This window comes from Physeter macrocephalus, chromosome 1, assembly GCF_002837175.3.
Source record: "Physeter macrocephalus isolate SW-GA chromosome 1, ASM283717v5, whole genome shotgun sequence".
In the NCBI taxonomy this organism is placed as follows: domain Eukaryota; kingdom Metazoa; phylum Chordata; class Mammalia; order Artiodactyla; family Physeteridae; genus Physeter; species Physeter macrocephalus.
In genome coordinates, this window is record NC_041214.2 from 107,700,223 (window position 1) to 107,716,703 (window position 16,481).

Consider the following 16,481-nt stretch of genomic DNA (forward strand, 5'->3'; position numbering starts at 1 on the left):
TTTTCTTTCTAAAACAGAGATTTGATCATTTCCTTAAACTTTTTAGTCCATTTTGGCTTCCCATTCCTTATCGCAGTAGCTTTTTATGGACTACATTAGAATTACCCAGGGAGCTTCTAAAATATGCACATATCTGAGACTTATCAGAAACTCTGATTTTTAGATAGAAGTGGCAAGTGTATTTGACAAAAACTTTGTTCATTGGTTCAGATGCCTCTTTTTGTCATGTCCCAGCCAAACTTTCTCATCTTGTCTCAAGCCGTTTCCTCCACTGTCTTTCTACTCTTCTCTAGCCGTGCTAAATCCAGATATTATCCAAACAGTTCTATTCCTAACCTCCACTCTGTCTTTCATCTGTTGAACAACTGCTTATCTTTCTAGATTCGCCTTAAATGACACATCTTTCCTTATTCCCCGTGTAGAAATAATCACTCTGTCTTTTTTGTTTAACATTTATATTTGATTATGAGTTTTTTAGGTGTCCGTCTCTCCCATTGAACCTCATGTAATTCATCTTGTTCATGTTTACATTAAATGAATACATGGATGACTAATAGAATCCCTGTTAGGAATTTAAATGTACAGTTTTTATGAACATTGTTTTTAAGGGCTTTATTGAGTTGACCTAGGTTGATAATTTCATTTTTCATAATACATTCCCATTAAATCTTACATGCCTATATATTTACTTTTTCCTTCATTTTTCCCTGTTTGTATCTACAGACGAAATCTTACAAAACTATCCCTTATCTTCAGTCACATGTTGGCAGAAATCAAAGCAATCTTTCCCAATGGGCAATTCCAGGGAGATAACTTTCGTATCACGAAAGCAGATGCTGCTGAATTCTGGAGAAAGTTTTTTGGAGACAAGTAAGTACAAATTTGGATCCATGTTTGAAGAATGACTTAGACCTGCCTCCAGTTCCATATGGTGTAGATTTTACCTGAGTATTTTGAGAATATACTGCAGTGTTTTTGATAAGTGTTTTGATTGCTATTTTTTTCTATTTAGCCACCAAAAGTATACCTCAGTAACTGAATAATTTTGTTGTTACCAAGTAAATATTATATGACATTTATTTATTTGGTGAGCACCCATTGAGTTAAATAGTTAGCTCGAAGAAGCAGATGTATGTAAGACAGAGTATACATGAGAAGCTCATAACTTTTTATAACTTAGTGTACACATAAAACACATATAGAAAATAAAAGTCAGAAAGGGAAAGACACTTTAAAAATTGGCCTAAATAAATTGTTCTGACAATCCAGAGGGGGGACACTTACTTCAGGACTGCAGGCATTGGAGATTGCTTTCTATACTAGGAGGTAGAGTATAAGCTTGACGAAGATCTGAAATTGAAGTGGGAAAAGCCCTCAGCACTGGCATTCAGGTTTTCTCTGTGTCATTGCATAGAAAGTATGCACGTGTAAACAAGATACAGAAATGAGGATAATGTTATCACAGAGTTGCATTATCTCACAAAAATAGCTAAAGATGTTTTCCTTAGGTATTTCCTATCCAGACACAAACCCAGGTGAGCTTGGGAAATAATAGGAATTAAATATCTGAAGTCTGCATAACTTAAATAAAACGTGCAAAACTTTTGTCAGGAATCTCTTAGTAAGATGCTTAAGAACTGAGCATCAGGCGGCAGATGGTTTCTTCAGTTTCTTTTAAGGGTCCCCGTTGATGAGAGAGCACCCTCAGAATGTCCTTGAATGTAGGCAGAGCTGTGGCTAAGAATTAAGGAGTGATTGCTTATACACAGATTATTTTTTTCATCCTGTAGTTAAATTCTATATTTATACATTAGCTGATGACATACGATGTAAAATGTTGGCATACACTTTCAGTGATCTGAGTCCTGTGACACTGTTGAATTAACTGTAACGTTGGGTTTCCCGTTTTTTTTTTCTCTATGACGTGCTGTGTTTATCTATAGCTACCACATGATTAGGACATACACAGAGCAATGCACATTTGATTAGATGCATAATTTTTTTACTTCAAAAATGTTAAAGCCTTTTTCCCACTTCTTAAATAAAACGTATTCTTAATTATTTTTAGGCACTACAGGAGGAAATACTATTATTGCCTTTAACACAAGACATTCTGTGTTCCAGAAATCTAGCTCTTTGTAATGCTCCTATATCCATTCACAAATGAGGACTTAAAAAAAGAAAAGGTTCATCCTCATCTGAATTAGACTAACAGCCAGGAGTGTACGGATTAAATATTTGTGAATAGTAGAAAGCAGAAAGGGACCGCAGAGTTCTGGGAGTAACAGCTGAGGATGTCTTGAAGCTACAGCTCATATATTAACACTCTGAGTCTAATGCAAAGAGTTGGTAACCTTCAAAATAAACTGTCTTAAAATTTTAAGAAAATCTATCAGACAAGTTGCTTGCGGTATTTCTTTTTGAAAACTGAAAATTCTGGTGAGTTACAAATTGCTTGCTTGTCAAAAGGTCAGTAAAAAAATGGACCTTTTGACAAAAGATTGCTCACATGTTTTTCAAGAGAGGAGTTTGTTTTGCCGGCACCTCGAACCACAAAGAATTAATGCATTTGAGACATCGTTACTTCCCTTTATTTATAACCATAGCCATTAAGGGGCTGAAATTTCTGTCCAACTGCTATGTGAGTGAAATCACTACTAAATCAAATGGGGGATTCTTGAAATGCTGATTAAACACTCTCCCTACCTCCTAAACCCTTGTACCTTTGTCTTCTGTCTTTGCTTACTTGAGAAGGCTTCTTAATTTGTCCTTAAGATTTTAATTTTGGGGATGAGAGCCAAATGTAAAGCTCTTTCTGGAACTCAGACATATTTCTGTAGTTATCAAAATTAATGCTTATTTTATTAGATCATTGGAGAAACCATCTTTATATTACGTGCAGGCTCAGCGGCCATGGCTCACGGGCCTAGCCGCTCCGCGGCATGTGGGATCTTCCCAGACCGGGGCACTAACCCATGTCCCCTGCATTGGCAGGCGGACTCTCAACCGCTGCGCCACCAGGGAAGCCCCACAGTATTTTATTGAATGAATGGATGAATGAATGATGTAGGCTTTTAAAAGGTTGAATTCTTTTCTCTTCCTTATACTCTAATACTAGTTTGCATTTTTGCATAACTGAGTTCTCACACAGAAGTATTCCTGTTATTTATCTACATATTGAGGGCATATGAGAATGCTTTCTTCTGACCTAACCGGTGCCTTTAAACTTGAATGCATTATTGTTTCCAAAAACAGAACCGTTGAGTGGTTAGTTCTAAAAACAGCCAAACAGATTATGATTTTTAAAAAGCAGGTTTTAATGTAAGGGGTATTATTGTGATATTTTTCCCGAAAAGAACTGTCAGTAAGAAAAAAAATATTAGTATTGAGTTAAAATTGGGAAATAGTTATCGTTCAAAGGACTTTATAAAACTCCTAAAGGCAATTTTAGGATTCAGACCTAAAGAACAGGCAGCAGACAAAAATCTTTAGGTGTCATGTGACTAATGCTTCATTTCTGTGCTTCTCAACCTTTCTGAAGTCATGGCAGGGCCAGCCTGTGCTCAAGATCCAAGCCCAGCTGCCAAGAGGTTCTGCCTGTCTGGAGCCTTAGGGGATCAATAACATATCATGTGCCAGGATAAACTGGTTGGGAAGTTCTGTAGTTGTTAGATTTGGGGAAGTCCTGTAGTTGGTAGATTTTTATGAGAAGTTATTGAATGTTTTAATAGTTGAGTTCTGCTTTTGCTTTCTTAGTCTGCTGACCAGGAGATAGTAGAAATATGTGGAAAAAAGGAGTGGCATTTTTGAGTGAATGTGTCTAAGTAAATTCTGCCAAATGAGACCAATACCAAACTCTGGGTTAGAGGGTGAAGTTTATAATCCAGAAACTTCTAAGCATGAGGCTCAAAAAATGTATTATTAACTGTTAAAAGAAGACCCATTAATGTGATTAGACTCTGGGTGACAGTCATTTTTCTAATAAGCAAGTCAGGTAGCAGTTTCTAGGCTCCTTGTACTAAGTATTTCTTGATGTTGAGGAGATTTAGACATGTGTTTCCAACCAAATTATAATTCAACAAGAACCATTCTAACTCCTGAATCTTTGTATGCACCTTCTTCCCATCCTTACTTTACTGCAAGTTCTATTCTTCAGTTTCATATTCAAGTTCAAATTCTTCCCTGGACTACTGCAACAGCTTTCTGTCTGGTCTCCCTACATTTAATAACAACCTATCACATTGATTTTCTTGATGAGGCCAGTGAGCTCTAGAAAGCAGAACTCTTCATTCTTTTTTTTTTGCCTGAAACCCTTCTATGCATCATTACTGAATCTGGGTTAAAGTCTATAACCCCATTAATATGACAAGCTTTAGGAACTTTTTTTTCTAGCTTCATCTCTCTATTCAATTCATCCTCAAAGAAACAACCTCCTCATACTCTATACTTATTTCCTAGTATGCTTTTTATTCCCACACCTCATTGTCTTTGTTTCCCTAAACTGCACCCTTCTCTTGGGAAACCATTTACCCACACCCTACCCACTGTCACACCCTACCCAGTGTTGCCACTTTGGAGGCGTTCCTCAGTAACCCTAACCTAAGGTGGGCATGCCTGCTCTATTCTTCCAAGTACCTGAGCTCACATCTCGCACACTAGACTGCAGTGAACTGCTGACATGCTTGCATTTCCCAATAGACTAGAAAGCTTCCTTGATTTTTATTTCTCAGAGCCTGGCCTGTTTCTTGGAATATGTGAGCTCTAATAAGTGTTAACAGACTGGATGAATAATTGGATGGATGGGTGAGTGGATGGATGATGTCTGTTGTCTGCTCAAAATTTTCAATAACTTACTATCTACAAATTGATTTTTTTTAATCATCAGTTCCTACAGTTCTCCCTGGCATGCCCCTCTTCCCTCCTCTTTCTTTTCTACAGTACCGGAATCTTGACACCCTTCCTTTAAGTCTAGTTCAGAAGTCTCCTTTTCTGGGTTCTAATATATACCCTCCCACATGTTCAACTTTACCCCATGTTTTGTGTTTATGTTGTATTTTAAATATATTTATATTATCAAATGAATTTATTACATGGGGCTTTCCTGCTCAAAAATAAAACTCCTGTTGACTTTTTATCCAAAAATTAGTAAAAACAGGTACATTTATTCGAGTTGTTATATGTCAAACTCTGTCAAATGCTTTCACATAGATTAGCTCCATTTTCAGTACAAAGTTTAAACATTATTCTTTAAATGGCTATCAGATGAGTCCCTTGGGTAATGTATACATAACAGACACTCCGTAATTATTGGTTGAGTTCATGATGTATTTTTCTACCATTTTAGTCCTCTTTTCTTTTACTTATGTCCTGTTCCTCAGGCAAGTGGGATTATTTGGCTCTTTCTTGACACCTTAGCAGCTACAGGTTTCTATGTCTTTGCCCACATTGTTCCTTCCGCTTGAAGATTTTTATCTCTGGTATAAAAGTTCTCACTAACCCCCCAAAGTTCATCTTGCGCATGATTCTGGCCCTTATTATTACACTGGATCTTTTAGTTCTTACACTCCCATAAGCTCTTGCTCGTCCTCCATATTTATTAGTTTTCACTGATTTTTCAAGTTATTTGTCTAGTTATCTTTCCATTAGACTATAAGCCCCATGAAATCAGGCTTATTTAATCAATCTTTGCGTTTCCCAAGGCAGATCAGCACAGTGTCTCATTTGGAGACTTTCAGGAACTGTGGCTCATTTAATTCAAATTAGCTGAGGAGCGGAGGCATGCGTGTGAGTGTGCACACGTGGGAGGTGTACAGCATTTGCTTGCTTGCTTGTTCTGGGGGCGGCATGCTTAGTGCAGGCTGGCAGGCGGGTCATCTGTGATCAGGTTCTGACCGCAACATTTACTAGCCTTGTGACTTGGGGCAAGCTCTGTGCTTTCTTCATGCATCAGTTTCTTCATCTGTAGAATGTGGATGGTAATAACAAGAATACCTACTGTGTAGGGTTGTTGCAAAGGTTAAAAGAGCTAAAACCTACATTTCAGGCAGGTAAGACAGTGTCTGGCACTGTGTATGCCCTCTGTGTTGTGGAATAATTAACCAGTTTAAACCTTTAATCTTGCTCAAAGCCCCATGAATATATTTATTATTAATTCTACAAATAATATCATTAATATTCAACTTTGCATGATAGAGGTTCCATGGTCCCTAGAAATCTAAAAGCAAAATCCAGAAAAAGTTAATAAAAGTTTTCTAAAATTGTGTATATCCCTATGTAAAAGTGAGGTAGAATATAAGAAACTGTCCTGCTGACCTTGGGGAAAAAAATACCGATCTGTTTAAAATTCAGTTCATGACATCTACTTTTGATTTCCTGGGGAAGTGGTAGGGACCTTTTTTGGTTTCCTGTGTTTTCTTTTCACTTTTAATAAGAAACAAAGGACAATGGTTTCTTTACCTTTGCAGTGAGTAAGATACATTTTTTTTTTTTAGCATATTAGCTAGATCAGTTTTCCCTCTAATCAAAGAAAAGGCAACTTAGTCATATTTAATTAAAGGATGCACAATAGAAATGAAGAACCTTTATAAGAAAAATGTGCAGCAGGAGATCTAGAGAGAAAGAAAAAAAGAACTGAAATAGAACAAAAAAAACTGCCATTTAATATTTCTGTTATTTAGTCAATGCTTATTACTGCCTGTTTCAAAAAAGCAAAGTATCTTTATTTCATAAGGAAAATAAAATGACAGGGCTATTTTGTTCAACTCACTGCAACAAGATCCAAGACAGAAAAAGCAAATAAGATGTGAAATTATAATTTTGTACCTCTAAGCAGTATGTATTCAATTTGGGGAGGGCAGTATATACAAAGATGATAAATATTTAAAATCAGTTCTGTCCCATTACAGAAGTGCTTAAGGAATGTCACAAATAGTAAGTGAATTATTTACTAGAGCCATCAGAGGAACACTCAGGCTGCATGGAGGAGGTGGTATTTTGTATGGGTTGCACATGTGTCAATAAGAAGTACACAGGGGAGAATACTGTGAGAGGACTGGAATTCTCATGGTGTCTGCTGTCTTTCCAAAGAAAGATGCAGAGTAACTTCAAGGTTCCATAAATGGCATTTTTTTGTTGTTGTTGTTCTCTTTTTCCTTCTTTTCTTCACGTTGAACTCCTCAGTAAGTGACATTTACTTCAGTGAAATCACCGTGAATTAGGTTCTAGTTCTCAGCCTTGAAACCTGATTTCATTAGAGCCATATGTTTAGAGACTGAGCATACTTTACTGAGCTCACATACTGATCTATAATCCAGAGTAGTGGTTTTATTAATTTACAATGATTAATGCTACTGTCAAGCAGATGGGAATGCTCTCATCACTGTTAGGTAAATTATATGTGGAGCTATATCATATCCAGAACATTCCTTAGTGAACATAGAATCTAAATATGGGGTGGTGGTTTATGACCCACTATAGGAATTCCCCTGCCTCAAGGACCAAAGTACTTAAAATTGTTATTCTCTCTCTTGGACTGTGCTTTGAAAGCTCTGTCCATTTTTGGCCATTTGGGCTTTCTTTTTCCATATGCAAAATTTTACTTTTTTTTTTTTTTTGTGGTACGCGGGCCTCTCACTGCTGTGGCCTCTCCCGTTGCGGAGCACAGGCTCCGGACACGCAGGCTCAGCGGCCACGGCTCACGGGCCTAGCCACTCCGCGGCATGTGGGACCTTCCCGGACTGGGGCACGAACCCGTTTCCCCTGCATCGGCAGGCGGAATCTCAATCACCGCGCCAACAGGGAAGCCCGCAAAGTTGTACTTTTAAAACTCTGTTCTTTGGAGCCCTGAGAACAATGGGAGCCCATGATGGGTTTTAAGTAGGGAAGTGGTCACACTTGGATTATAGGTGGGCTGCTCTTGCTGAAGTATGGATAATGAACTTGAGCAGTGGTTTCTAAACCCATTCAATCATATTCCTTATTACTACCTTATTACTAGCTACTTTTTGAGCATACATCATCTATCTATGTATATCATCTACATACCCACATATGTATAAAATACATATTACTGTACAAATAATGTATATTCTCATACATAATATAAAGGACACATTATAATATAAATTTTAAAAATTGAATTAAAAATGCAAGTAGAATTTCAGTCCTTTCTTCTCACCCTAAATAGGGTCATCTTGTATACCCCCGGGGTCTATGACTGCCCTGCCCAGCCCCCCATTCCACTTCCCACTTTAGAAACTGATCAATTAGGAGAGAAATAGGAGAGAGATAGGTAGGAGGCTGTTGTAGAAAACTAGGTGAAGATAATAATAAATTAAATAAACAAATAAATAAATAGAAGTGCATGAATTTGAGAATTATATGAAGATAAAATTAACTGTACTTGATTATTAAGATAATTGAGGTACAAAAAATGAGCCAAATGTGTTGCCTCAATCTGTGATTTGAACAACTGGGTACCATTTACTGCGACAGGAAAAGTAGGAAGAAGAGATTTGGCAGTCAGATGAATTCAGTTTGGCATATGTTCAGTTTTGTGAGTCCAGACAAATCCATGTGGTGATATTTATTAGTACATTAGATATACAATCTTGAGGAAAATAATATAGAATTAAAGACAGAGATTTTAGGATTGACAGTACATTTATGAGTTTGCAGACTGGCAGCCTGTAGAATGTTTTCCTTGGCCTCAGACAGTATCTACATTAAAAAGTTAGTTGGTAACTTTTAAAATTATTGATTCTTACACAAAAATATTGTATTGAATTTCATTGAGAAATTGGAAGTGATGGCAACACTAGATATGAACTCTGACGTGGCGACAGTTGGCTAGACCTGGGTCCCAGCTGCCCAGTTTAGATGTGTCCCCTCCAATTGATTGCAGTCCTTACCTGGACCTCTTTAGCCATATACATTATCTGCCTGGTCTCCAGATATCTGAGTTTGTAATCTCTAAAAGCTGTGTGAAGCCATTGGACTGATTGATGTAGACCATGGAGAATGTGCAGGGAGAACAAAGAGGACAGATCCTTAAAGAATTCTGATGAATGATGTATGCACAGAGGAAATTTAAGGAATGGAGGCATCACCAGGGAAGTAGGCATAAAACCTGGGGAGTGTGGTATTATAGTTGCTAAAGGAAGATAGGATTTAAAGAAAGAGGGAGATGAATCAGAATATAGTATTGAAAGATCAATTAGATAAAGACTTAAAAGATTTCATCAGATGTGGTACAACAGGCTTTCATAACTTAGTTTATTTTCTCTTTAACATTCTGAAAGTCTCCTTTATAACCAGTCTTAATAGGCTCCACATGTTGCACTGAATAGATGTGTTGAGTTTTTGGTGTACACTGAATAGGTGCGTTGGATTTTGCTGCACACTAAGTAGGTAGATTAAGGTGTCTGGCCTTCCACCAAGACTTGTGGTGCATTTTAACCAGCCATCTAGGTGGTAGTCTGAGACTATCTTTTCTTATTTTGAAGTTTCTAAGCTCCCTAATGATAAGATAAAATTCTAACCTTGTCCTCTAAAGTTTAACCTGTTTGTATCCAGATTTTGGCTACTTATTTTACTTCCCCATCTTGAGAAGTAATTGGTTTTTGTTTTGTTTTGTTTTAGCTGCTCTACCAAATGAGGAAAATACTTTCTTGCCACTTCCTGAGACCATTAATGTTTTTTAAATAATTTGGGATATTAAGCCAATCACTAAAACTTCCAGAAATTGTGTTTCTAAAATATCATTTAAAAAATTCTCCAGTGCAGAGCCCTGTTTTTTTAAAAAGCAGACTTCACATCTCCCTCTCTTAGTTCTAGTCAGCTGATCAGTTTGATTTAATTAATTAAAACAGTTTTTAAGCCACTTATATTCCCATTCTCAGAAGTTCTTATATTCAGAGAAATAATTATTTTCTTATTAAGTATTTAATAATGTACCCCTGGAATCAAAACGATCCTGGTTCTTAGTCCCTTAGTACGTTTGTTCCTTTCTCTGTGGGATGTTTCTACCTTGGTAGGTAAAAAGAGGCAGTTCCTCCTTCTGAAGCAAAGACTGTGCTTGTTTACAACCCTGTAATGTAAAGATAGTATTTCTCTGCATATCCAGGGACAAGCATACTTACTAACCATTATAAAATGTTTGGGTTCCCTAAGCCCTACGTTCCTCTCCAGTTACAAAAGTCACTGTGTGTGTACGTGTCACCTGACTCTCTTTGCATCATGCTGTTGGAATTAGAGCTCAGGGAACAAGTTCAAGAAAATGGTGATACTCTGACCACTGCTTCCTGTGAGTAACGAAGTCCTTTGGCTTTGACGCCCTGACCCACAAATACTCTATCTTCTGCCAGCATCCATGCAACTGTGATAGGCTAACTTGTTAGCTTGCAAATAGGGTAGAATCTCAGATTCTTCACAGTTCTCTAGAAACATGTTCTGCTGGTGGAGAAATTGTTTGTGACTTAAAAGCAAAGTAAATAAAGCTTCATAAAATTAATATTCAGGATTTATTTTTCATTAATAGACTGCTAATGCTTCATCTTCCTGTTTTCCTTATTCTGAATGTTGATAATCAGTAGGAAATGACATTAATTGTTTTTCTTTGTAGCTTTGTTTTTGCCTTGTTTATCTGCAGTCATCAGTAGTTTCTCTTAATAAAAAGGAATTTGGGGGGATCTACTTATGCACAATAGTATGTATATAGTTTCTCCTGTAAGGCTTTAACTATTGGAAATTGTATATTTTTTTGCCTTAATTTAACTTACATATCTAGCAGACTTCACCCATTGCTTGTTAATATAATTGACCTATGTAGAGAGATTTCTGGGGAATTTTCTTTCATTACAGACTTCTTAATTTGTTTGTAGGACAGGCTGGGCTCTTAATGCTAAAAGGAAGATCTGTGGCAGAACTTTCTAATTCTAGGGTGTATAACTTACTAATTTTGTTTAATCTGACCTCAGCAGATCAGAGACATATTGCTATGGTATCTTGTGTGTATTATGAACCTACCAAGCATCCCTGAACCTGCAGAGCAAATCTCCTGAAGAACAGTTGTCATTAGAAAGAAAAGAGCAAATATCCATTAATTACTAAAGTAATTACAAAGTATAAAGTAATTTCCTGGTTAGAGTAAGTTTACTGTTTATTATGTTCAAAAGTTAGGTTGTGAGACCAGAAGTTAGAAAGCATCAAATCTATCATGAGTGAGTTTACTGAAAAAAATCAAGGATGATACTAAAGAATCTATTTCCTTGTTTCTGAATCTTGTAAAAAATGTTTGATTCTAAATTTTAAGTTTCAGAATGTGAAAATGAGAATACTTGTCCCTTATACAGGGAAGTAATGCTTGTCTACTCTATAGACAAAATGTTATAAACTTTTTTGACAAAGAAAAAAAAACCTATCACAAATAATCCAGCATCTTGCTGTATGAGAGTAAGGAATTTTCACTTATGAGGAAGAATGGTTAGATCTAATCATGAATATCCTTGGTAACTGTGGTTACCATCCTATCTATGATGAGTTGTAAGGCAGCTGTTTGACCAGAGTGGTTTTGATATGTTCTTTCTGTGGGTTGCTGGAAAACAATTGTTTTTCTCTTATGGAAGAGCAACAGCTGTAATGGCTTGTTAAGGATCTATTTTTGTATCCATTAACAAATAGTCATTACCAAAAAAAGATTGGATTTAAGGAATAACTATATACAAACTGTATACAGACTTAGGAATCAGAGTACTAATATTTGCATCCATAATAAAAATCAAAACATATCAAACAGCTTATGCATGTTTTATTATCTTATGAACAAAAGCAACTTAAAGGTACTGCCACTGAACATATCTTTGTTGATCAAGGTGAATTTTCTGAACAAAATTCAGATGAAATTGAAAATAGGAATGAGTTAATATAGATAGAACAGATTTTCATTTTGTTTAAAGTCAAGATGACATTTTATATCCCTGAACTAGAATAGATTTTAAACAACCACCATCACAACCACCACCAGTACCACAGCAACAGAACCGAAAACCAACCAACAAACACATTAATTTCCTTGTTTATACGACGGCACATGGCTTTGTCCGTTCCCACATTTCTTAACTCTCTTTTAATCTTAGAATTGTAACGTACAAATTTTTTTAAGTTTAGTATATAATTAAAGCTTAATATGCATACAGAAAAGTACACAAATCATAAATGTAAGACGAGGAATTTTCATAAAGTGAACACATCAGTGTAAATGCCACCCTAATAAGTTAATAGTATATTATGTATGGTTCAGAAGCCCCCTTCCTCCCAACCCCTCAGCAAGTCCCATGAAATCACTGCCTGCCCACAGTATCCTAACTTCTAGTATCATGAAATTATACATAATGGAAATCATACAATTATACTCTGAAAAAAATCTGGCTTTTTTCACTATTATGTTTATGAAATTCATCCATGTTCTTGCATATAACCATAGGTTGTTCATTCTCCTTGCCCCATTGTATGGCTCTACCACAATTTACATATTCATTCCATTGGTGATGGACATTGGATTCTTCCTCCTTTGGATTTTTATCAGTGGTGCTGCTATGAACACTTTTTGTACATTTTAAAAAACATATGTATACATTTCTGTTGTATGTATATCTAGGAGTGGTATTGCTGGCTCCTAGTTTATGCATAGTTTTAGCTTTAGTAGCTTTTAGGAAACCACCAAAGACTTTTCCAAAATGGTTTGCCAATTTAATCACCTATGAGGAGTGCCTGAAGGTTCCTGTTTTCCATATCCTTCCCAACATTTTATGTTTCATTTGTCATTTTAAAACTTTTTAATAAGCCCCTCTGGTGGGGATGAGTGGAATCGCATTTTGTTCTTAAGTTACATTTCCATGATGACAAATGAAGTTGAGTGTATATTTGTGTGTTTATTGAATATTTAGATTTTTTGTGTGTGTGAAAATTATTTGCCCAATTTTTGAGTAGTAATTATTAATATTTAGAAGTTTTTATATATATTATAGATGTGAATTTTTTGTTGATTATATTTATGTGAATGGTTTCTCCCAATATGTGGCTTTCTTTTTCACTTTATTAATAACATTGTTTCATGAACACAGGTTTTTAATTTATTTTTTCCTTTATCCTTTGAACATTTGGGGTCCTGCTTTAATTATTTGCCTGTAATGCAGGTATTCTGTTTCTTCCAAAAAACTTTATTGCTTTATCTTTCATATTTAGGTCTAAGGTTCATCTAAAATTGATTTTCATATGGTATTAGTTCAGGGTCAAGATTCATTTTCTTCCATATGTATATTCATTTGACCCAGCAGCATTTATTGAAAACATCATCCATTCCCTACTGCTGTTTATATATAGTTGTTACATAACCAGTGTCCAGATATGATTGCATTTGTTTCCAAAATTTGTTTTATTCTATTGTCTATTTGTCTATTCTTGTACCAATACCACGCTGTCTTAACTGACGTGAAGAGTATAACTTTGTCAGTGTTTTTCTTATTGAAGTTCGGCTTGATTATTCTTGGCTCTTGGCATTTCCCTATGAAGTTTAGAATCAGCCTATCAATTCCTACTGTGAAAATGTCTCCTGGAATATTTGATTGAGGTTGTAATAAATCTAAGAATTAATTTGGAGAGAATTGACATCTTTACCATATTGAGTCTGCCAGTCCATTAAAGTGTTATATCCCTTTATGTCTTCTACATCTCTGATCAAGTATATCTGTGTGTTTATGTTGTGTTTTTGCTTGTGTTTTGTTAGCTTTATTTCCATTTATTTGATATTTTCAGATGCTATTGTAAATTTCTAAAGCTTTATTTTCTAATTATGTATTGCTTATATATAGAAATACAACTGATTTTTGCATATTTTATATTTAGCAGCCATGTTGAGTTCTCTTTTCTTCTCATAGTTTAATCTGTAAATCTTTTTGTATTTCCTAGATAGAAAACCATTTCATAGGCAAATACTATTCTAATTTTTGTTTTTAATTGGTTATTTCTGTGATTGCAAAATATACTTTAAACAGTTTTAGTATGTCTTTTACTCCTTTAAGCCACTAGAGCATATTAGAAATTTTCTGAAAGAAATTGCTTGGACTCCTACCATGGTCTAGATATCATCAATTAAAATTTGTGTTGATCTCTCCAGACATTCCAGATAGTTTTCAGCATTGGATCATAAAGGACATACAATTTTTTTTTTTTTTTAGCCACACTACGCGGCTTGTGAGATATAGTTCCCCAACCACGGATTGAACCAGGGTCCCCGGGGCCCTTGGCAGTGAAAGCACGGAGTCCTAACCACTGGACAGCCAGGGAATTCCCAAGGACATACAATTTTAAAAATGCTGTTTCCTTTTAATGCCATGGACACTTTTCCATGACAATAAATATTTTTTCCGTATACAATTGTTAATTGCTGTAAAATATTCTAATCTATAGATATATGTCATATTATTACTCTCGAACATATTTGTTTTAATTTTTTGCTATTATGAACAACACTGTTGAAGAGACATGAATAAGTCTTTGCATTGCTGTGTATTTTTTTTTTTTTTTTGACATAATTTCCTTGTTGAAATCCCTAGAAGTGTAGGCTCTTTCTGGGTTAAAATGTATAGGTTTTTGAAACTTGCTGCCAGATTGCCTTCTAGAAATGTTGTGTAAATTTTCATTCACACCAGAAGTACACAAAAGTTCCTCTCTCCAAACACCCTAGGCTTTGTTGAGATTCACACCTTTATTATATGGATTTTTTTTTTGCATATGAGTTACAAATAAAACCTATATAGCCTTTTATGAGAACTTGTGGTTTCATGGAAATGTTTTGCCCTTTTTTTGAGTATCAATTGCCTTACATTTTTGTCTTCAATTCCTTATTCTTTTGTGTTAAAACTGCAGGGTTTTAAAATTTAGCAAGTTATTCTCTCCTGACATTGTGTGAATACACTATCACTTTTTTTTTTAAGTCATCAAACCATTTCTGTTTAGTAGGAGAGTGGTAGTACACTCAAATTTCTAGGTTCCTCCTCTGTGAAACACTCCCTTGCCTTCCCTAGACACAGTTTAATTACACAAATTTTAGTTGCATACTCTTCTGTCTTAGGCAAAGATGAATAAGATACTGTCCCTGTTTGCAAGGATCTCCATCCCCTTGGGTTCCCATAGCACATGAATCTTTTTCTGTGATAACCTGAGTACATGACACAAGATAAGTTATTTAAAAATCTTTCCACTTATTAGACTGTGGCTTTATTTAGATTTTTGTTCTGAACCTAGTACAATGCCTGGCACATATATGGTCTTTCTTGGGTGAATCACTTAACCTCGTTAAGCCTCAGTTTCCCCATCTCTATCTTGAGGATAAATATATTATCTGCCTCACACTGTTATTATGACAAACTCAGTACTTAATTTGGTGATTGGCAGATAGTAAGTCATCAATAAATGGCAGCTCTCATTTTTTTTTCCTATTGGAAGTCTAAAGATCCTGAACTCACATTATTATTATAGGTGCCAGGCTACCCATTGGTGTTTTATTCAATTCTTCGTGGATTGATGGCTACTTGAGCTTTTCATTGGATTTTAAAGTTAATTCAACATGTAATTAAAGTGATTTATAATTGTAAGTGGCAAAAGGACAAATTAAAATACTTCTGGATTGGTGGGAGCTTGAAGCTTAGTTGGACCTTTTATGTTCTATTCCTTTTCTTTCTCTGCCTCTTTCCTTTTCCTAGATCTCTGCCAGCACACTGAAGTTCCTACATATTTGTAAAACAATTTGCCATTAACGTTTTCTCTCACTAGGTTCATATCTAGGGGAAGAGGTTATAGAAACCACCACTCTGTGGTATTGCTACAGTTAGTTAAAGGTGTGAACAGTCATCCTCTGCCTTTCCTCCTCCACCCACAAACCTCAGGAAAGTATGTGGTAGCAACTTGAAATCCTCTTTAAAAAGTTAGATCCTTAGTGCAACAGTTTTAGAACTTTTTTTTTTTTTTTTTACCCAGAAATCATTGTACTCTATTTCTCTTCTTCACTCATGAACCTACCCGCCCCACCATTGCTCCCACCTTCTTCCCATGGTGGGTATTTGGCTCAGCTGATCAAGGGAAGGGTATCTGTTGTACAAAGTTTTATATATAGTAAGTTAACCAAATAATGCCCTTTCTTTTTAATCCCTCACAAGGGAAGTGGGGGAAAGTCTCATTTGCACAAGGACTGTGCAAATGTAGCTTGCCCCTTTGTAAACTGTCGTTCCAAAGTGGTAAATTAGACTACAACTTTAGAAGTTTGTTCATTTTTTAATAATTTGCTCAGGGAAATCACTGGTTATTCAGAAGACTTATGATCTGCATGCACCTTAAATATTAGGATGAGGATAATTTTTATGGTAATGGATATCGAAAGGTGTCTGTTTGGCCAGTCTGTTTACTTTTTATAATATATACACAAG

General features: G+C 35.7%; 1 protein-coding gene across 5 annotated transcripts in view; it reads left to right on the forward strand.

Annotated features, from left to right (window-relative positions):
* The window catches only part of CBLB (Cbl proto-oncogene B), a 214,394-nt gene that overhangs the window by 93,047 nt on the left and 104,866 nt on the right, over window positions 1-16,481 (forward strand). For 3 of the 5 annotated variants that reach the window (XM_024120157.2, XM_024120160.3, XM_024120158.3), the window contains exon 4: window positions 724-870. The exons of the other annotated variants lie outside the window; for them this stretch is intronic. In XM_024120157.2, the coding sequence (XP_023975925.1) occupies window positions 724-870 (147 nt within the window). The remainder of the gene's footprint in view (window positions 1-723; window positions 871-16,481) is intronic. 5 annotated transcript variants of the gene reach the window in all.